Source organism: Chenopodium quinoa, unplaced genomic scaffold (genome assembly GCF_001683475.1).
Source record: "Chenopodium quinoa cultivar QQ74 unplaced genomic scaffold, ASM168347v1, whole genome shotgun sequence".
Classification (NCBI taxonomy): domain Eukaryota; kingdom Viridiplantae; phylum Streptophyta; class Magnoliopsida; order Caryophyllales; family Amaranthaceae; genus Chenopodium; species Chenopodium quinoa.
Genome location: NW_018745403.1, coordinates 249,443 through 275,965, shown reverse-complemented (window position 1 = coordinate 275,965; position 26,523 = coordinate 249,443). Strand labels below are relative to the sequence as shown.

The 26,523-nt window shown below is 33.6% G+C and overlaps 2 protein-coding genes and 1 long non-coding RNA gene across 3 annotated transcripts; 1 reads left to right on the top strand and 2 right to left on the bottom strand.

Annotated features, from left to right (window-relative positions):
• Positions 1–735: 735 nt before the first annotated feature.
• LOC110713072 lies at positions 736–4,862 on the bottom strand. The gene is made up of 3 exons (XM_021891534.1): positions 4,732–4,862; positions 3,381–4,675; positions 736–908 (listed from the first exon to the last, which is right to left on the bottom strand). The coding sequence occupies exons 1-3, from the start codon at positions 4,860–4,862 to the stop codon at positions 736–738; spliced, it is 1,599 nt and encodes a 532-aa protein (XP_021747226.1).
• A 3,010-nt stretch (positions 4,863–7,872) lies between these two features.
• On the bottom strand, positions 7,873–9,698 carry LOC110713046. Its single transcript, XR_002509747.1, has 3 exons — positions 9,061–9,698; positions 8,715–8,775; positions 7,873–8,141 (listed from the first exon to the last, which is right to left on the bottom strand). It is a non-coding gene; the product is annotated as an uncharacterized LOC110713046 (long non-coding RNA).
• Positions 9,699–11,285: 1,587 nt separating this feature from the next.
• LOC110713035 (protein NLRC3-like) lies at positions 11,286–21,351 on the top strand. Its single transcript, XM_021891504.1, has 17 exons — positions 11,286–11,989; positions 13,977–14,189; positions 14,453–14,511; positions 15,571–15,708; positions 17,201–17,275; positions 17,671–17,754; positions 17,854–17,915; positions 18,091–18,160; positions 18,364–18,439; positions 18,671–18,801; positions 19,892–19,951; positions 20,053–20,127; positions 20,217–20,321; positions 20,415–20,510; positions 20,615–20,695; positions 20,782–20,883; positions 20,977–21,351. The coding sequence occupies exons 1-17, from the start codon at positions 11,689–11,691 to the stop codon at positions 21,043–21,045; spliced, it is 1,797 nt and encodes a 598-aa protein (XP_021747196.1). The 5' UTR covers positions 11,286–11,688; the 3' UTR covers positions 21,046–21,351.
• Positions 21,352–26,523: the final 5,172 nt, after the last annotated feature.

Genomic DNA, 26,523 nt, shown 5'->3' with positions numbered 1-26,523 from the left:
TTTTCCCGCCTTTTTTGCTTTTTTTTTTTTTTTTTTTTTTTTTTTTTTGCAAAATCCTTAAGTAAACTATTTATACCTTATGTACTTTCTTTCCAATTTGCCAATCATATTCCATATATATTCAAATAAAATATTTCTGAATATATTTTATATACTTTATATTTTGTAATATTATTGTCAAAAATATTTAACAACCGTGCATTACACGGGTTTTTAACCTAATAATAATCTAGAGATAAATAGATAATGTAAAGATTAGCAAGCTAAATAGTTAGATAATTGTTTATTAGTCTACCGACCTATCCTTAAAACTTAAAAGCCTTTTATTATATTAAAATGCCCGGAAATATAAAATACTCCGTATTAATTTAATTTGCTCGCCTCGAAGTGTCGATAATTTATCATGTGTAACTTATGGAATGAGCTGAGCCTATAGACTAAACTAATTAACGATACGCCATAGCAACCCAAAAACACAAAAGCGTCAGTTAAATTAGTATGGTATATATTGTACATAAAATCAGCACAGATAACAAAAGGTCGAAACTCAAAAATGCATAAAATTGACAAGTTACAGTAGAATAATAGCCGTAACAAAGGTACGTACGTACCACAATTTTAATTCGCGAAATCAAATTCTAGTAACCATTAAACACGAAACCAACATGAGTCGATCAAATTCACCAAGTTTATACGTAACAAACAAAGATCATCATATCCTGTAAATAAGATGATTCAAATCCTTGCAATGGAGAAAACAAACGCCACAAGTCCAACCATCAAAGCAGAAAAGGGTGCAAGTGAGCTCGAACCACCCATGTCATCACGGCTATTTGGTGTATCACCACCAGGTCCACCATGCTTCATCATCGGCATTGGGCCATCAGCATGATCATGACCTTCGTGAGCTGATACAATCACCGCCAGGGCAACCATACAGGCAGCAAACACGGCCACTTTGATTTGAGACTTAGCCATGGCCAAAAATATATATATTTGATTTACTACGTATTATACTTGGCTTGTATTTATGTAATATATTGTTATGTGCTTAGATGCAATGTAGTTGAGATTTATATAGAAGCTAAGCCATCCAATGGCTGGTTATATTATATGATCGAAATTATGTCATGTTCCATTTTTACAAGCTTTAATTAATTTGTCATATGTACTAATTCTGAATTGATTTTCGTTTTGCATGACTGCGTGTAATTGAACAATGTGAACTAACAATTGTACTAGTCATAAGTTGTATAGAGCAGCACGAATATCGCGTCACTTTGAATTTATGTACATAACTACTCTTGCTAATATACTGTGTTAAATTAAATTATGTCATCATGAAAGAATTAACAATTTAATTAATAAATAAATTAAAGCTGCATTTTGATTTTGTCAATATAGCTGACTGTATGGCTATGAGTCTTGACGACTTTTTCATTTCATGTTTAAAGTTTGATGTTTTCTGCATGTTTTTATGGATTTTTCCTTTATGAGAATGAAGCTCATTTTGAATGACTTAATAGTTCATTGGTGTAATTGGTAAAAATATACGAGTGACGATATAAAATAAGATAAAGTGACTCAAATTTTATACGAATATACTCCCTCAAATTCTAAACAACTCATGCATAAGTTGACATAGTAAATGCTCATTAAAGAAAACAGTGAAATTAGTGAATGTCCAAATTGAATAAGTATTGTTTAACTTTCTTATAAATAATAGGATTTCAATAAGGGTGACATTGGGACGTACATATATATACATGTATGATTTTTTAACATATTGACAAATTTAGTTGGTGATTTTTATTTAGGGGGAGCGTGCTAAATTGAAATGTGACATTTTTCCGTACGCACATACGAAATCTATCCATTTTAAATAATTGATCTATTTTATTTTTATTTTTATTTTATTTATTTATTTATTTTTATTTTTTTTATCAACTTTGACTATTGTACAAGCTAGCAGCCAGCCGTATCACATACGGAGTGATGAACAGCCTGAATCATGCATCATTTTCATTACTATATACGAAGTAAATTATATTAAATTAAAGCATAATGTGATCATACTTTTTTGTTGCTGAACTGGACAAACAGTGAGGGTTGAGGTTGACTTCAGAATTTAATTTAATTATGACTTTGTCAATTACAAGTATGTGAATTTTATCCCGTTTAGTTCACCTTTATTTTACTTATCTCAGATTGGATAAAAATAAAAAAAAAATTAATTTTTTTTTTAAGAAAAAAAAAAGTCTATATCATAAAATAAGTTCTAACATGTTTTATCGTTTGATGTGCGGTTTTTTCATCACTACGTATCTTTAATTTCATAATGAAAAAATTTATAAAAAATACATAGTAATAAAATACATATTATTACGAATCTAACAAAACTCCATCTGATATTTTTTTTTCCCTTGTAGAATAGCTTTTTCATATAAGGTCAAATTTAATTCAAATCAGACAATCAGGTGAGATTAGAAAAAATAAGTTCACATGATATTAGATAAACAAATTGAAAATCTACTCCCTCGATCTGTCCCTAAATAACTGACAAAGTCAAATTTTGCACACATGTCAATGCACTTGTTTGACCTTATTTTTACATAAGTAAACATTAATGAAAATTATTAAAAAAAAAAAAATTATGTTATGAACTTTATATCAATACCTATCTAACAACATAATTTATGATAAAATGTGTTGTTATTTATGTTAATAATAAAAACTATAGTCAAAGTTAATATGTGAATATAGTGAAAAAAAGTTCAAGGCTGGTACGTTGTGCATGTTTATTGTTGCCTAGTCAGTCCCTTACTGTTTTCTTAATTCCTTAAAGGAGTCCCCTGTGATTAGCTTGTGTATCCTGGTTTATATTGAGTCCCATACTGTGATGTGCTATTTACCTTATCCATATCCACATGATGAAGGGACTCCATTGAATATCACTAATCACTAGTGACTTGCACCAACAACATGCATAATGTTGTTGTTGTAGAGGTACCCTTGTGCATTAGTGTAGTATTCAAACCCTCTGATGGAAGAAGTGCCCACATAAACACTCTATCTTTGTCATTCATATTCCATTCAAAATGTGGGTACAAAAAACCATACCTTTGAGTAACAAACAAAAGACATTACAAAAGACCATACCTTAATCTAAAGACATTACAACAGACTGCCTTACATATTTGGATAATTGTAATGAACAAAATACACTTAACCACTTGGTACTTCAACATTTTTTTGAAAAAACAAATAAACAAACTTACATAGATAAGTGGTTATGTGTGGCAGTCCATGTGTTGTCTTTTTCTTGTAATGAGTCCCCTGATCTGCATCCACCTCCAAATCTTCTGTGACTTCTTCATTGCCTTGATTTGCTAGCCTAAACATGGTGTTTAGGTAGTCCACAGCCTCCATTACTACTTCTTCCTGGACTTCTACTATCTCTGGTAGAATGCCAATATTTTCAAGCTTTTTTTTGTTCATATGTGGTATTCTGTACTTGTTACCACCTTCTGCCTTGAGTATCTTCATCATGCATTGTTGCAAAGTAACCCAAATGTACTTGTTAACTTGGGGATTGAATGTGTCATAAGAGTCTCTCACTTTTTGTACTAGCTCATCTAAGTCTCTAGGAAAAGACTGATATTGCAAAGATTGAATAGACCTAAACAACCCTAAGTCAAGCACATTCAAATCAGGTGATTGTGCTGGCTGAAAAACAAATTGAATGTTGAACCCATTTTCTGTTGTCGCTGCCATAAATTCTGCATCCCTAGGAACTTGGTGAGGCCTTGCATTGTCCCATTGGATGACCACATCTTTGGCCAGACTTTCAGGCCACTTTGAGATGATTGATGGGATGACCTTTGTCAGCAACATCTTTCTAATTACTTCTCTGTTTATATTCTGGAGTGCCTTTGTTTCCAGAGTCCCTTTTGCCCTATTTTTGCTTGATTTCTGTGCTACTTGCTGGACAGTAAATGGGAATATGCCATACTTCCCATCATGTAACAGTTCTCCATTTATGTCATATAATGGCTTGCCTATAATTGCCATGAACATTGCCTTGAGCTTGAATCTTTTTGACTGAACTGCTATGTAGGGATCCTCCTTAGTTGGTAGTAGATAAAACCTCCTCTTGTTAGGGTTCAAATAGAACCACTTCTCATCACAGTGTATGACATTCCTCATGTCAACAAATGTGGGGTCCTCATTTCCTGTAACTGGATTTATGTGTGACAAAATCCATCTTAGTCTGGCTATCTTATGGTCTGATGTCAATGCTGGCTTGTTGCAGCATGTGTGTGCTCTTAGCCTTCCTCTCTTTTTCAAATTGTGAACAGTACTGTGACTTATCTTCAATGCTCCTACATAACTCCTTTCTGTCTGCCTTAAATGCAAAGGGACTGACTGTAGAATTTCATCAGAAATTTGCAATGGCTTTCTCCCTGTTCTGCCAATTTTTTTAGTCCTGACATCAATCAAGTCCCCTTTTGCCAACTGTCTTTTGATTTCTGTGAAGATTCTTGTGATGGTTGATTTGTGAACGTTGAATTCAGATGATAAATGCTTCATGTGACCCCTTGGTAATGTGCCATTATTCGTTTTCACCAAAAGTGCATCTACAATTTTCCTTCTGTTGTGCATTGTTAGTTGCTTTCTGCATACAATTGGAGTCTCTTGTTGAGGCTGTTGTTGCATTTGTGAGGAAGCAACCTCAGCTTTTGTGTGTGTGGTTGTTGTTGTTCTTCTTCTTGGCTGTCATCCATGCTTTCAGTTTCTGATTCATACTCCCAAATGCCTGCATCCTGCACTTCTTCTTCTTCGTCTAACCACAACTCTGCCATCTGTTCTTCATTTAGTATGTGTTCAACATAAAAAAAACAGAATCAACATATTCTACCATGTCTTTGTGGTCTTCAGCACAGGGAGATGAAGTAGGGGGCCTGCTGATTTTGTGTGGAGAAGATGAAGCCTAAACCCTGATGTGCAGGAATGACAGCAGCGCAGCCCTCTTTTTGTTTGGGTTTTAACAGTGTAGTTAGTTTGTAATTAAGCTAACCGTAATGGTTAATGTAGGAATCGGTAATTGTTTGGATGAAACTTTGATTTTGCTGGACTGTGTCACCCAGCTTCTAACATTAATGGTTGTAATATTTTCTGTGAAAATGGAGGCTGGTTTTTATAGCCTCCTTAAATGTTCAATGTTGCCTTTAATAGCTTGAAAAAGTTTCAGATGTGCAGCCTTTTTAAAAAAAAAAAATTGGAGGGAACTAAATTTTCCACCAAAAAATCCCCCAATTTGAATTTTTGGTGAAAATTTGGGGGGAGATTTTGCCATTGTACTTGCTTGCACAATTTCCCACCAAAAACCATTGTGGGTGCCCACACTTTCTCTCTCCTTTCCCTTTAATTAAACCCACTAACTCTTCATAAACTTTACCCTTCAAACTTTTGCTTCGTGAATCGCAACTTGTATGAAAGTTGCACATAAAAAAAACCGAAGGTAGTAGTTACGAATTCAAATTGGACAGTTTGTCATGTTTCTTTGACCAAAGTCAGAATCAAAATTGGTTTTGCACTATATTGTCATCCCTCATCCCTATAAGTAAAAATAGGCTGGATCAACTTGTTGCCCATGGCCCACTGACCCCCACTGACATTCACTACTAGAATCAGGTCGAATTTCGACAGATAGGTTCCGACGGACACGTAATTCCGTCGGAAAAATAGGAATTTCCGACGGATTTATTTTCTGTCGGATATTTCTGACGAATTTAAAAATTTCCGACGAAAAATTATTCCGTGAGAAATAATATACTTTACGACGGATTTTCCCGTCAGAAAATAAAATTTCTGACGGAATTTATATCCGTCGAAATCTATTTTTTTAGACAAAAAAAAAAAAACAAACCCTACATAGCCAAACCCCCCCTCTTTCATTTTCGCCTCTTCTTTTCCCTTTCTCCTTCTTTGATCTTTCTCCTCTTTCCTCTTTCTCGGTCTTCTTCCTCTTCTCTCTCTCCGTCCTCTTTCTCGGTCTCTTTCCTCTTTCTTCGTCTCCCTCCTCGATCTTTCTCTTGTCTTCTTCCTCTTCTCTCTCTCCGTCCTCCTCTTCTCTCTCCGTCCACCACCAACATCAAGCACCGTCAACAACAACATGAAGCACCGTCAACCACCACCAACATCAACCGCAACAACAACGACGCCTCAACAACAAAGTCGACAACCACCGTCGCGAGCCACTCACTCTCAAGGTATTTATTTTGTAGATCTTGTTTTAATTTAGGTTAGATTGTAGATTTAGTTAATTTCTTATGTAATAGTAATGTTAGTTTTTAAATATTATTAGATAATTGTATATTTATATAATTAATTTAATTTTTGCTGGTTAATTAACGTTTTTTTTTCAATGAAATTCTGATTAAACATGTAGATCTACTGGTTTTGATTTTTTGTGTGGTATTTTTTGATTTTGTCGAGTAAATTTTCGTATTTTTGGACTAATTTTCGTTTTTTGGGGTAAATTTTTGGCTTTTTTTGGGGCTTTTTGTTTTTATAAGGTTGATTTTCGTTTTTTTGGGCTAAGTTTCGGTTTTTGGGGTTAATTTTTGGTGTGTGGTGGTGGTGTGTGGTGGTGGGATAGAGGCTGGTGTGAGTGGTGGTGGGAGAGTTGGTGGTTGGGATGGGTCGGTGTGCAGTGGATCCGGTTGGGTGGGTTGGTGGTTCTGGGGTGGGGGCTGGTGGTGTGGGCGGTAGAGGTGCAATTTTTTTTTGTTTTTTTAATAGGATTTTTCGACGGAATTTCGGTGAAAAGATATCCATCGGAAATTTCCGACGAACTTAACCGGGCTAGAAAATCTCTTTCCACAGGAAAATTCCGTCGGGAAACTAGTTCCGACGAAATTTCTGTTGGAAAAGGTCGTTTTTCCTACAAAATGTTTTCCGACAACCGCTTTCGATAGAAATTCTGTCGAAAACGGGGTGTTTCCGACAGAATTTTTCCGTCGAAAATCACTTGTTTTTCTAGTATTGCTTGTGAAAGTGGAATCCGTAGGTTCGAATGAAGATGACCTCATGGCTCTTGAATTCGATTCAATACAGGTTATCCCCCCACACACACTACCTTTGAATTCTCTTATCTACCACAAAAAGGAATTATGGAAGGTCTCACAAATCAGAAATGAAGAATAAGAAAGGTAAACTCTTTTCCAGGTATTGGCTTTGCATGTCTAAGAAGCACAAAGGAACAAGCCTTGAGCATCTGAGGACTATGATCTGTGATAAAGCATGGCAACCCTCACATTTGTACTGCTTACTTAGCATGTTTTAAAAATTATACCACCATCCCTCATTTGTGTTCTTGTATTAGTTCTGTTAGGAGAGTTAAACTCTCCCCTAGTCTCTCCTTACGTATTTGGTAGTCTCGAGTCTGTTGGGAGCAGTCTTCTTTTTACCCGTTGTCAAAAAAACAAACACTTGTTGCCCAGCATTACAATAAAAAAAATTAAAACAAAAAAAAAAACCAACACAACACATCATGTTAATTAAATTTTTTTTTTTTTTTTGAGAAGCACAACAACACAACATGACACGAGAAAGTGCGTTAAAATTAATTAGCTAATTAAATTTGTCTTAGGCATGTAGGCATTGGTACGCACGACAGTATATGATGACTTGAGACCGAAGGCACCCAAGTTCTACATGAGGCTCCCCCGCTCCCTTGATGTGCATAGTATCTAGTCGATACACTATTTTGGGTTGTTTCTAAAGAGATGATGTCGTGTAGAGTTGTAGACTTAGGGCTTGTTTAGTTCACCTTATTTTTGCTTATCTGATCTGATCTGATGTAACACCCCCAAATCTCTCTCTACGTAAATACTATATTTATACGTATAAAATAACGTAGAGATAGATTTGGGCGTATCACCACCACGTGAAAACGTAAGGCTTACTTAACTATTAAAAATGGAAGCGAAAAATAATTGACTTTTATTAATATTATAATAACCATAACATATAGTTCGAAAATACTCTAAATAAAACATGTCTGACTCGTGAATGAGTAAATTCCTAGCTAGGTGATCCCAATCCCGACTCAAGTATGCGCACGATCAATTCCACACCTGAAATCAAGATTGCTTACTAATAATGGTAAATAGGGCGAACCAAAAACAAAAAGGAAAACGAATTAGCAAAAACGCTAAGTACATATAAGTGCAAGGCATGTAAATGCTTTTATTAGACAAACATGCTTTCAAAACAGTTACACTACAACTCAAACGCTAAAATATGACTTTTCCAAATTCATCACTTTCCAAAATTAGACTTTCCAAATATAGGCTTCCAACAAAGAAATATTTAAAGATAGAACTTTCCAAAAATCAATTCATCTCTTAAGTGTGCACACCCCCCGAGCAAGTAATAAGACTATACTCGAGGAAAGACCAGATCATACAAAGTTCATGATCTTACTTAACCAGTCCCGGGTAGAGGAACAATAAATATTAAATACTCAGGCCCATAATGAGCTGCAAATTTAATTCAATTCCCTTAATCATAAATAAATTCAATTTAATTCAAACATGATTTCAAGATAAATCCTTTAAATAATTTATTCAAACATTCAAACAAACAATGATTCAAACATATACATATATAGAAAAACCTTTATCAAAGGTCTAGCCATCTATACGTACCTTGATCACGAGAACAATTAAGGTACGACTACTGCACTTGACCACGATCAAGGGAAACCTCCTACACAATAAAATAACCTTAATTAATATAAGGTTAACAAAATAAACCCAAACTATAAATAATACTCTACTAGTGCATGAACCACCTAATATTAACCTTTATAAAATCAAGTCTTGTTTATTTTTAAATAGCAAATTGTATATTTTAGTATCGAAATAACAATTTTAGTATCATAATAGTTGTTAGTACCAAAAATTAATATAAATAATCATAATATTATTAATAAGAGTAAAAGAGAAGTTTTTTTTTTTTTTAAAGGTGAAAGAAAGAAGGTGATGTTCGCACCTTCTGGCAGCAGCTCACGGCGGATTGATGGTGGCAGCTGGGTGGATGTTGGCGGTAGGGATGGTGGCAGCAGGTGGCGGCAGAGGTGTTTGTTTGGTGGCGGCAAGGAGCAAAGAAGGAGCAAGAAGTGAAGGAAGAGGAAGAGAAAAGGGCGTGTTTAGAGTGTGAATTAGAGGAGGAATTTTTGATTTTTGGTGTGAGTAATTGAGGAGGATTAAGGGTCTATTTATAGTGTTTAGAGTGTGGAAGGGATAGAGATTAATGTATGATATGATTACTAGAAAACATGATAAGTTTTGGGGTTTGTTAAAGTACTTGAACCAAATTAAGCCTAGATTAATAGTTGGGCATAAAAGATGAGTAGAAATTAGATAAAAGTTCATTTGATTGGAGGATTGGAAGAAGGAAGATAGGGATAGAAAAAATAAGATGATGAAGAGGGTTTAATGGTTAAGTAAAGAATAAGATAGAAATCACAAAATAATAATAATAATTTTTTTTTCAAGTTTTCGGCCAGCTACTGATTTTTATATAAAAAACTGATTTATTTATTTATTTTAATTTTTTTTAATAAAAAAACAAAAATCATATTTAAATGAATAGAAAGATTGAATTTGATACTTAAATCAAGTTATTATACAAATATATAAATATTTTAGATAATATCAAAACTAAAATTTGTTGTAAATCATAATGTATATTAGGTATTATCTTTAAAACTTTTGAAATTTCTAAGATAACAACATACATATTGAATAACATATGGGCTGACCTTTAAAAGATATTAAACCAATATTATTAATTTAGAAATTCGAAAATAATTAATTATTCAAATGATTAAATGCTTATATTTGGGGCCAAAATTTAAAATTCACTTTGGCTCCAAATTAAATAATTTAAGAAATTATTAAAATATTTTCCCAGAGTTCGGGGGATTACATTTGATTTGACCAAACTTTGATCTTATGTGCAGTGGCGGAGCCAAGGGATGGCTGGCGTGGGCCATGGCCTCCCTCATGGCTGTAAATATTAATTAGAGGTTGCAACAAGTAACATATGCTAAGTATGGTTTAGTGAGGTTGCAATGTTCATTTTGTCTTCCTCATCTCGGGTTCAAATCTTGTCTTTTGCAATTTTTTTGTTTATTTTGCTTTAGTGCCCTCATCACTTGTATGGACTCGTAAATAAGTACCCAAATTCAGGTCTTTGGGTATTTGCCTCTCCATTTCCAAAATGTATTCAACTAAATATTTTACTATTTATAAAAATATTTAGGTTCACTCATTCAATTTATATTGTTCAAGAATTGAAAATTATTGTATTTTATATATTTTAAGTAAGTATATATCAAATTGTTTTTGAATACGAATGAGATATGAGTACATATATAAGATTCCCGCCCCCCTAACAAAAAAAATTATGCCCCTGCTACTGCTTATGTGTACGATAATTTATAAGGAAAAGAAATATCAAGTGAGGTCTTGTTAGATTCGTAATGTGTACTTTATTGATATGTAATTTTCATAATTTTTTTTCATTATGAAATTAAAGATATGTAGCGATAAAAAACCTCACATAAAACGATGATCTGATCTGAATTTATTTTTTCTGAAATAAGTAAAAATAAGTTGAACTAAACAAGGCCTTAGATACTCGTATATTTTTGTTAAATACTCCGTAATATTATGTTTTGGGTGATTGTTAAGGATATTATCTTCATGTATTATTATGTGCAAAAAAGGGTATTATTTGTGAGACAAAAAACATTTATTTGTTACACATAATAAGAAATGGGGGTAGTAATTATTTAGTTGTATTATTTACTTTGTATCTTTTAGTTAAGTTTGTTTGACGTAATGGCTCATATCACATTAGAGAGCCCAAAATAATCACAAATCCATTGTCTCAAACTCCCAGCCCAATTCCTCAAAAAAAAAAAAAAAAACTCCCAACCCAAAATTCATAACCACTTTTGTACTTTCTCACTCTCAATAGGTTATGTTTAATGGACCCAATTTTTAATTACTCATTTCTGATTAGACCTTAAAAATAAGTTTGGATTAGAAAAACAAATTATGATATACAATATCATTTTGTTGTGTGGTTTTTTTATCACTACATATTTTTAAGTTCGTAATGAAAAAATTATAAAATTACATATTAATAAATTATAAAATATTACAGGTCTAATAAGACCCCACTTAATATATATTTTTATAATATACGGTCAAGTTTAGTCAAAAAAAATTGAGATCGGATAAAAAAGATAAGATAAACTAAACAAAGTCAAATGACCCTAATCAAGCGAGATAAGGTGAACTAAACATAGCCAAATAACCCTAATCCAATGCCGACGAAAATAAGATAAAGCCCATATGGCCATATCACATTAGAGGCCAACGTTATTTACAGATTCATTATCTCAGCCCAAAATTCCAAACCATTTTGTTAACTCTCTCACTCTCCTCACTACTTCGAGAAGCGGCACTATATCGGTATATCTTATTCTTTTCTGTAACTTCAACTTTCATACTACCTAGAATTAGCAGCAGTAGCACTTCTTCGTTCATCATCAAATGTTCAATTAACCCAAAAAAGCAGTAAAATCCCCAAATTCAAGCTCCATTAATGGCGTCAACACCTTCTCCTTCCTCCACACTTTCTCTCTCTTCGACACAACTCCCTTTTCAACCCCAGAACCACCCTCTTCGTCGGGGGTTGCTTTTTCCGACGAAAATTGGTGGCCGAAGACGATGTTTAAAGTTGAAATTCTCCGCCGTTAGAGCCGCCGCCGGAAGCGGTGGTTCTTCTCGTAGTCGTAGAGTAGTTTACAGGGAATCTCAGGCACAAAATCCGACATCCATTGGCCAATTTAAGGAGTTTGCTTCGGCAATTGTTCCTCCTGCCATTTTCATTGCTGTTTCCTTCGGTAATTTAACTGTTCTTCTTTTTCGAATATTATGTGTTTGTTTGTTTTAAGTTTTCTTGAGTAGAGAATGTAGATGTTTTTTTTTTTTTTTTTTTTAATGTTTATTGTGTGTGGAGAGAGCCGCATACGCATACGGTATAGATGTAGACAGGATTCGATCCTAGGTCTTGGATTCGGTTTTTTTAATGGTAGGTAATTAAATGATATTAAAGTTCAATGTGGAAATTACTCTTTGATATAGTTTAAAACATATTTTTGGGTTTTAACTACGTGGAGATGGTTATCTAACATGATATCAGAGCTCAGCCACGGTTTGGGACCTTTAATGGCTTGAGTATATTGCTAGGTCCATGGTTTGGGACCTTTAATGACATTAAGTATTCTGTTCCAAATTAAATTGTGTCATGTGATCCTTGAGTTAAAGGGACCTTGTATGTGAGGAAAAATGTTCAGTATATCCTATCAAATAACACATGTAAGTGTCCAACATAATGTCGACAGAGTTAAACACGTTATAAGGCTAAGGGGCTAAACCTCCTATTGCCATAAGATTTTGGGATGGATATTCCTTTGGTCTTGTGAAATAGACTCTCTCTCTTGGTTTGTGGTGCGGCTTAGACCCTTATTTAACATGGTATCAGAGCCAACGTGACATAGAGGTCACGGGTTCGAATTTCATCCACCCCCACCTTTAAGTGGAATATTAAGTGCTGGATATGAGGAGGGCCCATGCTGCATCCATACTTCAAGCCTAACGGGCTCTCGTATGAGGGGGCGTGATAGAGTATAAAACATAATCTTGGGCCTGAACCATCAGCTTAATCATTTGGTTGAGTTAGTCCTCTAACATGCTTACTCTAGTTTTATTTCTATTGATTAGTTGAGTGCTACTTATCAAATACAAGTTACAACTTACAAGTGTTTCGGGTGATTATATTATGGAAAGTTAGCTTCTTGTAACTTGGAAACCCGAATTTCGATTATTTTCATGAATTAAAGGACAATAGTTAACCAAAGCTCAGAAAAGAAATGTTTGTTAGGAGACACTGCTATGGATATACTTATAGAAAGCTCATAAGATTTATGTTTGTCAGATTTTTCGGCAATTGTGATCCTTCTTTGGGACTTAGTGAACATATAAACGTGACTTAAGGCTGTCCAATATGACTACAATTGCAACTTATAGACCTAGGAATGCTGCAAATTTCTTTGGAGGGTCGTTTACTTGGTTTAGCTAATGTAAGAGGGAGGTAGGGTTCAATCAAGAGTTAGGCTAGAATGGTTTCCTTAGAGGTAATCAAGGTGGATTGGATAGGCCAAAGTTCCACTTGGGGAGGCTAGGTGGTTATGCAATCCCTCCCTTGGGACAAATGCTCTCTTAGATTTTGCTAGTTAGAAGTTAATTGTTTGGGATACGCCCCAATGTGGAGCAGATTTGTACAAAAGGGACAAAGTGTAAGTTTACCAGCCGCAAAGGAAATTGCAGTTGCTTTTACCCTGCTGCTTTAAAGCCTTACTAAAAATTGCTGTCTTGTGTCCAAAATGATAGCATTATCTCCATTTCCTTGTAAAGTAATTCCAAGGTACTTAAAGCATCCACTTAAGGGTAACTCCTTAGTCCTTACCGTCTGATGTTAGTATATTCTTGATTGGCTCCCTCGCAATACTAATGGCATTTTGTGTACTCATGTTACTCCTAATTAGCCTAACCCGTGTACTCATAATCCTAATTAACCTTATCCGTGAGCTTCTAACTTTTGTCTCCATTGCTCCAATCTAGCATTAATCTCACCTCTAGACCTCTAGTTTCATCTATCAAGACGATATCCCTGAATTTAATGTGAAGTACCTTCTCTACAATTGTTGGTTGGACGCTAGATCATTAGACAAAATCTCTCTAACACTAGTTTTTATAATTGTTAGCTTGTTCCTGAATGTTAATGGAGGTTTCAAAAAGAGTTCACTAATTTGTTCTTTCAGCTCACAGTTTTGTGGAAGGTGGTTGGTAAATTCCTTTTGCCAAAGCCCCATAAGGCTTCAACAACAGAAAATAAACCTGCGTCATCGGATATGAAGTGGTCATTTGCTGCTGGGACAAACTTGTTAAAAAATATGAGCCAGAAGATTGAGAGAGATTCGAAGTTAAAGCTCGACGACTTTGCCAAAGAACTTCGGTCATTCAATGTAGTTGATATGTCAGGTATGTTCCTCTTCCTTCATGATATTATCCTGTGCTTCCTTCATGTTCCTCTTGAGGTATTCATAGAATCATTGTTTAAAGGTGGTTTCAAAATCATCTATTATGATTCATCACTTCATCATACTGTTATGCTTTTTAGCCCTTTCTTGTTTTGTAGCTGTCTCTATTATGCTGGTCTTTGTCTACCATCTAGGCGTGATTTATTCAAGTGTTTTAATATTGAAGGACACTTTATCAAATTGATTTGAATCAATTTTTTGTAGGCCGTAATTTTGGGGATGAAGGTCTATTTTTTCTTGCTGAAAGCTTGGCATACAATCAGGTTAGATAAATGTTTGAAAAAGATCTTCATTCTGAATATTGTCAGTATGTACTGAACTACTGATGTTCATGAGATGGGCTTGATGTTTTTTAATTAGATTTTTTTCATTTTCCAAATTTAAATTAGCATATGAAAAAACTGGTGTGCTTTTTTTTTTGTGGGAGAGGGGGGGGGGGAAGTAATGTACATAGTGGTGGGTTTGCGCCGGGGGGGGTGGGTTGGTGGTTATGTACATAGGGGTGGGTTGGGGGGGGGGGGGAGAGTAATGTACATAGGGGTGGGTTTTGGGGGGGAGGGTGTGGTGGGGGTAATGTACATACTTCGTATTGTTTATGTCAAGACATACAATATCAAATAATTGAAGAATTGAGTGATTTATGATAAAACTGTCTTATTCAAGAAATTTTAATACTTATTGTATAGAACAATAAGATAAAGTAATTGTAGATGATAAAGTGGCATTTGACATATGTAGAAATTGAAAATTTGAGCTTATAATTTAACCTGTGATTTTTTCCAATTGATGATTTAAACAAGGCAAATGACTATGGCATAAGACAACACTTTCCAAAATATATATTATTTTGAAGCCAAAGGTGAATCTGTTACAAGATCCAAAACTAGAAGTAGGGAGATAGAAAGACATATGGATTGAAATATACCAAACCTAGAACAGGTCAATGAGAAGCCAAAACTAGAGTATGAGGAAGAAGCTGGGACCAAGTTGGTGCAAATGAATCAACGAAATTTAGGAAAATGAAAGTACTTTAAGGAAGAGGGTGCTGTTGAATAATAAATATCAAATACGGAGCCCAATCAGATTAGAATTATTTTTTTTTCGTAAAAAGAGATACAAACCTAACCAGCTACCTCATTTATATTCAGCCTCTGGCGCTACATTTTCTTTAAAAAATTCTGTTGTATGTCTATAACCATCTATTCCGTATGTTGTAAATGTCCTCTTATATTTATTTTTGGTTTGAAGTTTGGTTTATCTGAAAAATCTGCTTTGCCATCATTTGCTAACTGCTGATTTTCATTAACATCATTTTGCTTTAGGTTGCTGAAGAAGTAGATTTTTCTGCTAACGGAATCACATCAGCTGGAGTGAAAGCCTTTGATGGCATTCTCCAGTCAAATATCTTCTTGAAAACTTTAAATCTCTCTGGAAATACTATTGGAGATGAAGGAGCCAAGGTTAGCCTTTTGAAACCATAGCATCCACAATTTCAAGAGATGAGCAATGCTATATGTTTGTATACAGTAACAATTTAGTTCATTTTGTATGGAGCCTGAATATATATCTCGCGTACAAATCATATGAAATTTAAAGATCCACATCTAGAAGTTGCACTTCCGTCTTTTTGCTTCAACATCCTAGCTATTGTGTTATCTTTGTTTGCTTTTATATGATGGCATCCTATAAAGGTCATGGTACTGTAAACAAAATGGCTTGAAGGTGGATTCTATGCAGAAGAGTTATAAACTTGAGTTGAAGAAAATACGAGAGGTGGTCTCGGTTTTTTGGCCACGTAGCAAGCAAACATCATCATGACTTACTCCAGTTCTATCTAATTTGTCTTTTTTATTCAACCTGTCATGCATCAATAACCAGCTACTAACCTAATCCTTAGTGCGCATCGAATCTATCCTAAACCCATGAGATGCCTAACAGCCTCCCCTCCCCTTAAGGCCTTTGGACCAGAAGTAACAACTAGAAATAGTATAGCACTCTGTAGTGTACAAAATAACCAACTTTTAGAATACTTTTAATTCTACATACAGCTAGCTCCTTGGTTGTGGTTCTTACAATCTACCAGCTTTAAGATTAAATGCCTGGGCCAAATTTTTCAGGTCACTAACCATCAGAGCCCTAACATCTCTGATTAAATATTTAGTAGTATATGATTGTGCTTCCACCTTGCTCTTAAGCAAGCATGGAGGATATATGTCTTCTGATGGCCATCTATGAGGCTATGAGCCATGTGCCTTGGTCTTCTGCCTGAATGAACATTCTTTTGTAGAAGCTATGGATATATGACAAGTGGTGCATAATCTGTCTCATCTATAATCTTACAGAGATCTTATGAACTTCTTAATCCCGAAAATAAAACATTAAAATTGTCCAGATGCTATGAGCCTCAAGGTTCTGTTTTGTGAGAGTGATTGTAAAGAGCCTCGTTTTGTATTCTGATAAATCAATGCCGTTGTGTGTCTCCCGGTCTGTATTGATAATTGACTTGATTACCTCTGGTTTGCTTCTTTACTTTCCTCATTATGTGTTTTCGTATTGATTGCCAAATATGATACTCCTTCTGTTTCTTACTGTTCTTCCTTCATAAATCTTTTGCTGAGACAAAAAAGGTCAAAGTAAGAAGAACAATAGGAAAGAGAGGCAGTATGTAACAATTTAGAAGATGTCTCTTCCTTATAGTAGATGAAGCCATTGTGTGAGACTGTTTATTGTGGATCTTGCCTTCCCCCCTTCCCAATATATTTTGGTCCTTGCTTGTTTACAAGTAGAAGTGCGTATGATGGAATATCTACGTAAGAATCATCATGTTGTTATAAGGCTTATAACTACATTGCAAATGGATGCAAATTATCCTAGATATGTGTTAAGCATGTTACATATTTTTATCACTCTGTTGAATCTTTGTATGTTATCATTATTAGTTGTCTTTTGCAGTGCTTGTGTGAGGTATTGGCAAATAATAGTGGTATTGAGAAGCTGCAATTGAATAGTACTGGCTTGGAAGATGAGGTCAGTTTACATCTCAAATTATAAATTGGCACTGTTTGTTTTGCTTCAAAGGCCTAGCTCTTTCCAACAATTTTTGTGCTCTCTAGGTTTGTAAGACTGATGGACCTTAGCTTAGTTCTGAAGCTTGAGGCCCTTGTTTATTACTTTATGGTCTAAAGTCCACCAGGCAAAGGCCTGGGGCCTGTTTGAGCTCAGCTTTCTAGGGCTATGGTTCACTCTTCTCCCAGACCACTTTGCTTAAAATTTGTTTAATTATGATTCTTTTTTTAAAAAAAAAATATATATTGGGGGTGGGGTGTCTGGTGTTTGGAGCCTTTCATGGTACCCAAGAGAGTTATCAGATTTTAAACCACTTACTCATATAGTGACAATAAAGAAATACTCTTTTCATGCAGGGTGCCAAAGCTATCGCAGAAATGCTGAAGAAAAATACAACTTTGCGTATTATTGAGCTTAACAACAACATGATCGACTATTCTGTATGCTACTGACCTTAGTATTCCACTTCTGCTGTATCTTTGTCAAACTGGAACTTGAGAATATGTTCTATTTATGTTGTGTTCCAAAAATGGAAGTAGGGTTTTGCAAGTATTGCTGGGGCGCTACTTGAGAACAACACCATCCAAAGCTTACACCTTACGTGAGTTTAAGCTATCTAGATCTCATATTAAAATTTGCAAGCTCTCTTCTATTTCTCATTCTCTGATGGTAGCTCTGCAACCTGGCCAACCTCCCTGAAAAATGATAAAGATTTATTCCTTCGATTTGTTTTATACTATAGTTGTTTGCTTTTATAATCTCTTCTAACGATGCAGTGGCAACTACGGTGGGGCTTTGGGAGTTGCTGCTCTAGCTAAAGGTATAGAGGCGAACAAGTCCTTAAGGGTATGTTTTCTATTATACTTGAATGCTTCTCCTGGCTGTTCTTTTGACTTGGTTTTAGTTGTAAGAAATTCCTTATTAATAATTGATATGAATTGTGAAGATGCTTGCTTTTTAAACCTTATTTAAATTAAAAGCAACTGCTTTTATGATATTTTGGTATTCTCTAGTACGTAATCTGAAGGCTTATAATTTATAAATATCAGGACCTTCACCTGCATGGAAATTCTATGGGAAATGAAGGAGTTCGTGCTTTGATGTCAGGCTTGTCAACACGTAAAGGTTTATCTCTTTGTAATCTGTAAAATTTTAGGAGTCTTAAGCTTAAGAACTTCGTTTTTATCACCAATTTTCTGGCACTTGATTATTAGTTTAATTTTTATTTACATGTTTTCCCCTCTTTGTTCTCCATGGAGGAGAATAGGGACATGGTTCTTTCTTTTCTTTGTTTTATGTTTTTTCATTTTGGGTTTTCACTGGGGAATAGAAAAACCTAATGGATTGTACTTACAGGAAAATTGATACAGCTGGATATTAGCAACAATGAAATTGGTCCTAGAGGTGCTTTTCACATAGCAGAATATGTGAAGATCTCCAAGAGCTTGTTGTGGCTGAATGTTTACATGAACGACATTGGGGATGAGGTATATTCTTACGTACCTAACTCCTCCCATTATCAGTCTCTTATATTTTTATTTTTCATTGACAGTTTATTATTATAAAATGATGCTTTACCAATCTGATTGTTTTGTTTCATACCTCCTCCCCTTATTAAGTGTAGTATTTGGGTCTCCACTCAAAGAGTGGTGAAAGAAGAAAATGAAAAAGGGAATTACTTACATCTGGATGTCTTCTTTTGTTCTTATGTGATATAAAGTTCAATCTTTTATCCAGGGATAGATCTTAAGGCATGAAGGTGGCAAACATTTGTTGTGCTTCTAATAATCTAGTCAACTGCCAGAAAATATAAGTGTTGGCACCTTGATGGAATATATTTTCTTATTCTTTTTTTATTTTAACCTTAAGGCCATAGAGTTCTATCCGTGACCCCAACCTAATTTTACGTGTTTCACAACTTCACTCTGTGTTGGACTGAAACCTCTCTTTTGTCTCTCTATATTGGAAGTTACCGAAGTAAATGGCTTAGATTAATTCAATTCTTGTTAGGAAAACCATATTTTAAGATTTTCTCTGCTACAACATCTGTTTCATATATGTACATCAGTTCAGAAAAATTCGATATATATGTAAGTCATAGATGTTTGTCTTTGTATACTATGCTATTAGAGTTAGGAAATAGCATGCTTTGCTCCATTCTAGCAGGATAGGGTTTGCATGTGACCTGGTCAACAATGCCGGAGAAAACCGTCAAAGTCCATTTTCTGGCAGTAGGTGGTGATTTACAACAAACAAATTTAATTGGATGGTTATTTACTATATTTTCTTTTAAGGTAGTTATTCACAAAAGTAAGGATTTAAAAGGTGGTTTCTGACATTTTTTGTTTTTCCTTCTCATTTTTTTTTACTTGGTTTCCTCTTTTGTCACTTCTGTCTTGGAGCAAAATTAGAATCGGGTCATGGCTATGGTTGGAAATTTGATAATGATAAACTCTGTTATTAAGAGTATAGAGGCTGACACTGCTTTATTAGTCAGACTTCCTATATTTTCTTCTTTCTAATTCTGAAATTGTTGCTTGATTCATCTTATGATCTTGAATTTTGCGAACTTACTAGGGGGCAGAAAAAATTGCTGATGCACTTAAGCAGAATCGATCAATCACTACCATCGACTTGGTGAGAAAATAGCACTTTGTGTTTGCACAATGGTGTTGATGATTTGCTTTCTACAGTCTATATATCATAATCTCAAAATTTTGGGATTTTGGAACTCTCAGGGAGGAAATAACATTCATGCTAAAGGAATCAGTTGCATTGCTGAGGTCTTGAAGGATAATGATGTCATTACTACAGTAAAGCCAACCTCATCCTCTCTTCTCCCAGTTATCTTTTATTCTTTTACATTTTTCTCTTGGTTATTTCAACTTTATTTTTCTCTTAGTTGGAAATCGGCTATAATCCAATTGGACCTGATGGAGCAAAAGCTTTAGCCGACGTTCTCAAATTTCATGGGAAAATTAAAACACTAAAACTTGGCTGGTGTCAGGTAAAGTTTTTATATGTAAAATGTCTGCAAGCATATGCCCCTTGAGATATATTCATATATATATCTAAGACTTTCTCTGGTCATATCTTGCAGATTGGACGAAAAGGTGCAGAATTCATTAGTGATATGATAAAGTATAACACCACCATATCAACTCTTGACTTGCGAGCAAATGGATTGATGGATGAAGTATCTTCCTAAATTATATGCTCTGTATTTCCTGGATATACTACTGTAGCCATGCTTGATATCTTTTTTATTTTTTTATTTTTATTTCATTCTGTAATTTGCAGGGTGTGGTTTGTTTAGCACAAAGCTTGAAAGTGGTGAATGAGGCCCTGACTTCACTGGATCTGGGATTTAATGAAATAAGAGTACAGACATATTGTCTTTTTTTTTTTTTTTTTTTTTTTTGAAAGGCAATATTTTTCTCCATCTTTAATCTGGAATTTTCGGACAGGATTCTGGGGCATATGCAATTGCACAAGCGCTGAAGGCTAATGAAGATGTTGCCTTGACGTCAATAAATCTTACCAGCAACTTTATTACAAAACTTGGACAGGTAAATCCATTTAGAAGTGAAGTTTTTTTTATAACTAATTCTCTTTTCCACTTTTAAATTGCCATAACTTACCTAGGTTTTGATAACATACAGAGTGCTCTTACTGATGCAAGTGATCACGTATTAGAAATGAATGGACAGGAAGTCGCCATATTCTTCTAGGTTTCTTGTTGCGTAGAGTAATAGTTTTTGGTTGTCAGCATACCTATAGCAATTTAGTTCCTGCTCACATTTGTAGATTCTTTACATTTTAGATTTATCCCCTTCATTGACTGGGGATGGAAATTTTGATGTTGAGGCGAAGTTAACATTTATAGATACTGTAGCTAACATTATGATTAAATAGAAGTGGCAAACAAGTTCTACTCTGTTCAGATCATAAACGGAATACATGTAACAAATCATTTGGTCCATTTCCAACTTAATTCAGTTTTATTCAAGTCGATTCATGTTCGAGTCTATTTTCAATTTGGTTATTGTGATAAATAGTTTTACATCAAGTCATTTTTGAGTAAGGCAGGTTTTGATGGGATTATGTAATATTTGGTACAATTTGTAGTTGGGTCTTGTAAGGTAGGAATTTGTTTTGCCAGATTTAGATATGATTCCTGCAATCAAAATAAGGTAGGTGAAGATTGATGGACTTATAAATGACTAAAGCCATTTGCGAATAAGATTCGTTCAAGGCAAGTTATATCCCATTACCAGTCCTATATTGTATGGATTTGCTGTGAAGATCTTGCCATTTCACATGTAAATTTGTTTCTTTTCCTCCTTTTGTAACAAATCGTTTGTGTATAGAATTTGTGTGTATCGACACTCGTGTTGTTTCAAGTTAGGAGTTTGTTTTGCCTGGTTTGGATATGGTCATACACCAAAATAAGGTTGGTGAAAATTGATGGATTATCTATAAATGACTGAAGCAATTTGTAAATAAGATTCGTTCAAGGCAAGTTATTTCCCATAATGCCCCAGATTGTATTTTTGCTATCAAGATCTTGCCATTTCGCGTTAAATTTGTCTCTTTTCCTCTCTTTGAACAAAATGTTTGTGTATAGAGTTTGTGTGTATCGATGCTCGTGTTGTTACTAGTAATTCTCTAAGGCTACAACAGATGATTCTCTTTCAAGGTAGGTTAAATGCCATTGTTTCAAGCTGGTAGGTTAGAATCGAATTATATGGCTGTTGGTTTCTAACATGAGTTTGGGAAGTTTGCGTGATATACTCAACTCTTTCATGGCAGCTTATTTTTTCCATGAAAGAGCTGTATAAGAACCAAATTTAATGGTTAAGGAGTTGGTTAAGTAAATTGGGTTGGATTAGTGTTATATTGGTTAACATGAATAGACCTATGTTAATTGTTAACCGTATATATTTTTCCAAAACATTAGTTAATCACTATGATAACATATCCACACAAAAAGTTTATTTGAAAGTCTAAATAGTACTTCGTATATCGTAAAAGATTAAAAAATAGTACTTCGTATTTGTTTATTTTTGGAGTCGAGTTTCTAAAATACTCCCCGTAGTTGAATGATGAAAACTTTTTTTTTTAGAGGAATGAATGGTGAAAACTTGGGATAAGTATAGGAATGACAAAATATATATTATGAAATAATCATCTTTAGATTGTGACTCATGTTATTTCTTCAACACCAAACATCGTGTAAGATATTCAAACATGGTAAACCACAACATAAAGCAACTAAATACATAGTTATAAAGTTAGGCCTGTTACTTAAAAAAAAAAAAAAAAAAAAAAAAAAAAAAAAAAAAAAAAATCAGTAAAAATAATTTCAATTCTGCAAAATTAAGTTTAGTTCAAAATAAGTTCGGTTTTAGTAAAAATAATTTCAGTTCAATAAAAATAATTTCAGTTCAGCAAAAATAAGTAACTTAAAAGAAGAAATATAACTAAAAATCAATAAAAATAATTTCATTTCAGCAAAAATAATTTCTAAAAATAATTTCAGTTCAGTAAAAATAATTAAATTCACCAAAAATAATTTCAATTCAGTAAAAATAATTTCAATTTAGCAAGAATAAAGTGAAATAAACGGGGTTTTAATGATAGATATTTAAAAAAAATGAAAATAAATAAAGTTAATGAAATGATAGCTCAAAAACAAAAAGTCAATGATATTCTACTTTTAAAGAAAGGCAAGATATTCTGCTTTCTAAGAAAGGCAGTTATGCTAAAAAGTAAAGCATAAGACAAATATTCTCACAAATTTTTAGGATAATCTAATTAAGATGATGATCATAGTTTAATAAAGTAGACCTCAAAATCCCCTCAAAAAAAATAAAAAGTAGACCTCAAAATTGGAGACTGGACAATTTTTTAGACCTAAGTAAATATTACGGAGTATATTAAAAGGCTTCACAATGGTTGGTTTTATTTTACTTTTTCTACAATTTATGGAATGTTGAATATCAACAAGTTGAAGATGGAATAGTTTTACAAATAAAATAAATTAAACAGAAATACTTGGTGGCAAGCATGCCGAGTAGTAGAGAGAAGGATCAATCTTATAAGCTCAACACATGTTACCGGTAATTTTAATTATACAACCAACTATACCTAACATTCTAACAAGGTACAATAATATTTGTTTATTTACATAAAATCTGCTCATTTACATGAAATAAGCAATTTTTACTCATTTACATGAAATAACCAACTATACCTCTTCTTTTAATGGAGTACCTCCTTTCTCTCCTTTTTATACAACACTTTTTTTTTTTTTTTTTTTTTTTTTTTTTTTTTTTTTTTTTGTCATTTGCACAAAATGAGCGAATAATTTTTACTCATCGACATAAAATGAGCAAAACAGTGAAACTTTTTTTTTTTTTTCCTTCTTATATTTCCTTTTCCAATAACCAACACCATTCTTCATTCATTTGAACAAAAAATTAGTAAGTAATTTGCCCAACCTCCTCTTCTTCCTTCCTCCTCTCCCTTTCTTACTACGAACCTTTTTTTTTTTTTTTTTTTTCTTTCCGTGTACATTTACACAAAATGAGCAAATACTTGGTATTATTTTGCTCATTCATACTATTCAAAATAAGAAATCTACTTGATCTCTTTTTCCTCTGTTGTTTGCGGCTTTCATTTCCAAACATATTAAGTAATATTGTTCCTACCAATTAATGCACCATTTTAGAAATATCAAATTAAAGCGAGCAGAAAAAATGATTTTATTATATCCCAGATTGATAGTTACTACTGAAAAATGATAAAGAGGAGCAGAGAAAAAATAAGTGAGATAATGAAGAAGGGGAGAGAGAAAATAAGTAAGATGATGAAGAAGAGGAGGAGATAGATTCGAATTTGTTCCATTATTGAATTTGATTAAGTAAATACTCAGTAATTGTAACTTTGCAATTAATTTTGGCATGGTTGGACAATTTGAAGTTTTAAGGAAAATTCCTGATTAACTATTGTTGATATTGATATGTTTTGCTAGGAACTTGTTAATTGGATTAGCAGACTTGTAACGAATTAGCCTTAAAGTTAGGGATATTTTGCAAATATGGCACTGGCTAGGTACCACCGGTGGTACGGTGTATGAATTGTTACCGAACTAATGTTGTTTTATATATTTAATGGATGTTGGTGGCAATTAGTTTAGAGTGGTGGGACCAATACAAGATATGAGATTGAATCTCACTGTACCATACAATTTTCGCTACACAAAAAATATTTTGCATTAATATTATATTTCCAATTGATCGGGTGCAAGGGGCGAAGCCAAACTTGATTGAGGAGGGACGGGGAGGGTTAGTCTAATAAATAATATGGGGCTATAAGGACTAATTCAATAAGCGCGAGTTTGGCGAATCACTACTCGGGTTGTGGCCCTCTTAGGCTCCAATTGAGTGTCGACCTTGGGTGCCTATTTTGCTTTGCGTTCTCTAGCGATAATCCTTGCCATATTTTTGGTGCACATCGAGTCACATGTCACAAATGATGCAACAAATTTGATCATATATATATATATATCTAGCTTGTACTTTGTAAGTATCACCTCCAATACTTTCGTAATTTAGTTAATTAAATTAATTGACATTTATACAAAAAAATGCTTCCTTTTTTTTCGTTACACTTTGACTTTTACGGTCAACTTTTTAAAACATTTACTAATAAAAATTTACTATTATAAACATCAAAATCATATCATGTGTGATCTTGTTGATTCAAATGTGATCAAATATTAGAAACAGTGAATTAGTGAAATTCAAAACGTAAAGAAAAAAAAGAACGAAAGGGGTACATAGATAATAAAAGCGATAATATTATATCTAGAAGAAAGAAAAGGAGAAAAGGTATAAAATAAGAAATTTAGCTAGATTTGGTTCCAAACTCTTTACATATCTTTCCACTACTACAACTACCATTTTCACCTTCTAATTGCATATTAGCATGTATACCTTAAAATTATCAGTGCTCAACTAATTGTCTTCCACCATAATCCATGACAATTATACTCACATTGTTCTTTTGATCTTTTCATTAAATTGTTCTTACGGTCAAACTTTGAAAATATTTACCGCCTCTTACCATGTGAGATTGATCTTGTTAGAATCATCTAACCATTTGCTTGTATATGTTTTCTTAATATTGACTTTTGTTGAATTTCTCTTACATACTATGAAACTAAAGATATTAAAATAATGGGATGTACAAAGCATATGCCAAATCTAAAGCATACAGAAAAAACATTGAGTTTCTCCCTTTGCCCTTTCTTTGGACTTTTCATGATGTTTAAAAACTAATCATTGTTGTGTCATTTTCTCCTAGTATTTATTTATCTTCTTAAAAAAAATTAAGCTTATTAAAAAGTATTTTTATAAGATCCACTAATAATATTTTACATCGTAAATCATAATCTTTTAGTACAACAAATGGTAGACTTTATTAAGCTTTGACTTCCAAAAATTTAAACCAAAAACAATTACGTAATCAATAGATATGTTTAGATTTGATTTACTACGTAATTCTTTTCAAGATATAATACTCCCAATTGAGCAATGATGTACGTCTACACAAAAAGATGACTAAAGAAAGGTGACATAATCATAATGACCTCAGCAACAATGACGTAAGCAAGGATATAATTAAGTCAAATATTGAAATAATTAATCATGCATTACATGTTTGTTGTGTAGGTGTGAACAAGTTTCCATCCATGGTCTGCCGCAATTCATTACTCCTCAAAACTAGAGGTTCATATCTCATGAATGCTCCAGGTGTTATTTATCACCACATAATAATTTGATATGATCGACGTGATATCTTATTACGTCTCATAATATAATGCCTATTCCTTGAATTTGTGTGCAATTACGAAATTAGTTTGATTATCGTAACCATATATGTATTGTAAGTATATACGTACAAGTATTTCGGAGTAGTTGATTTAGAATAGATTTTCCAATTATATTACAGATAAGTTTTGGGGTAAAGTAATCATTGGTGAAGTTAAGTGATCTTAACTGAGAAACTTTTATGAGACAGAGAGAGAAATCTGTAAATAACTTAAAAACCGTAAAATGAATATAAACTATATTATGAGACAGAGGGAGTTATGCGTACTCCCTGCGTGTTTTAATATATGTTACACTTTGATTGGCACATAA

What these genes read in the sequence shown, in the direction of transcription:
- LOC110713035 (XM_021891504.1), top strand. Translation starts at nt 11,689, where the DNA reads ATGGCGTCAACACCTTCTCCTTCCTCCACACTTTCTCTCTCTTCGACA. An exon ending in CAATGTAGTTGATATGTCAG is followed by an intron (nt 14,190 to 14,452) that starts GTATGTTCCTCT and finishes AATTTTTTGTAG; the next exon opens with GCCGTAATTTTGGGGATGAA. An exon ending in AGGCGAACAAGTCCTTAAGG is followed by an intron (nt 18,161 to 18,363) that starts GTATGTTTTCTA and finishes TATAAATATCAG; the next exon opens with GACCTTCACCTGCATGGAAA.
- LOC110713072 (XM_021891534.1), bottom strand. Translation starts at nt 4,862, where the DNA reads ATGGCAGAGTTGTGGTTAGACGAAGAAGAAGAAGTGCAGGATGCAGGC. An exon ending in CCACACACACAAAAGCTGAG is followed by an intron (nt 4,676 to 4,731) that starts GTTGCTTCCTCA and finishes AATTGTATGCAG; the next exon opens with AAAGCAACTAACAATGCACA. An exon ending in GTTTAGGCTAGCAAATCAAG is followed by an intron (nt 909 to 3,380) that starts GCAATGAAGAAG and finishes TGATTGTATCAG; the next exon opens with CTCACGAAGGTCATGATCAT.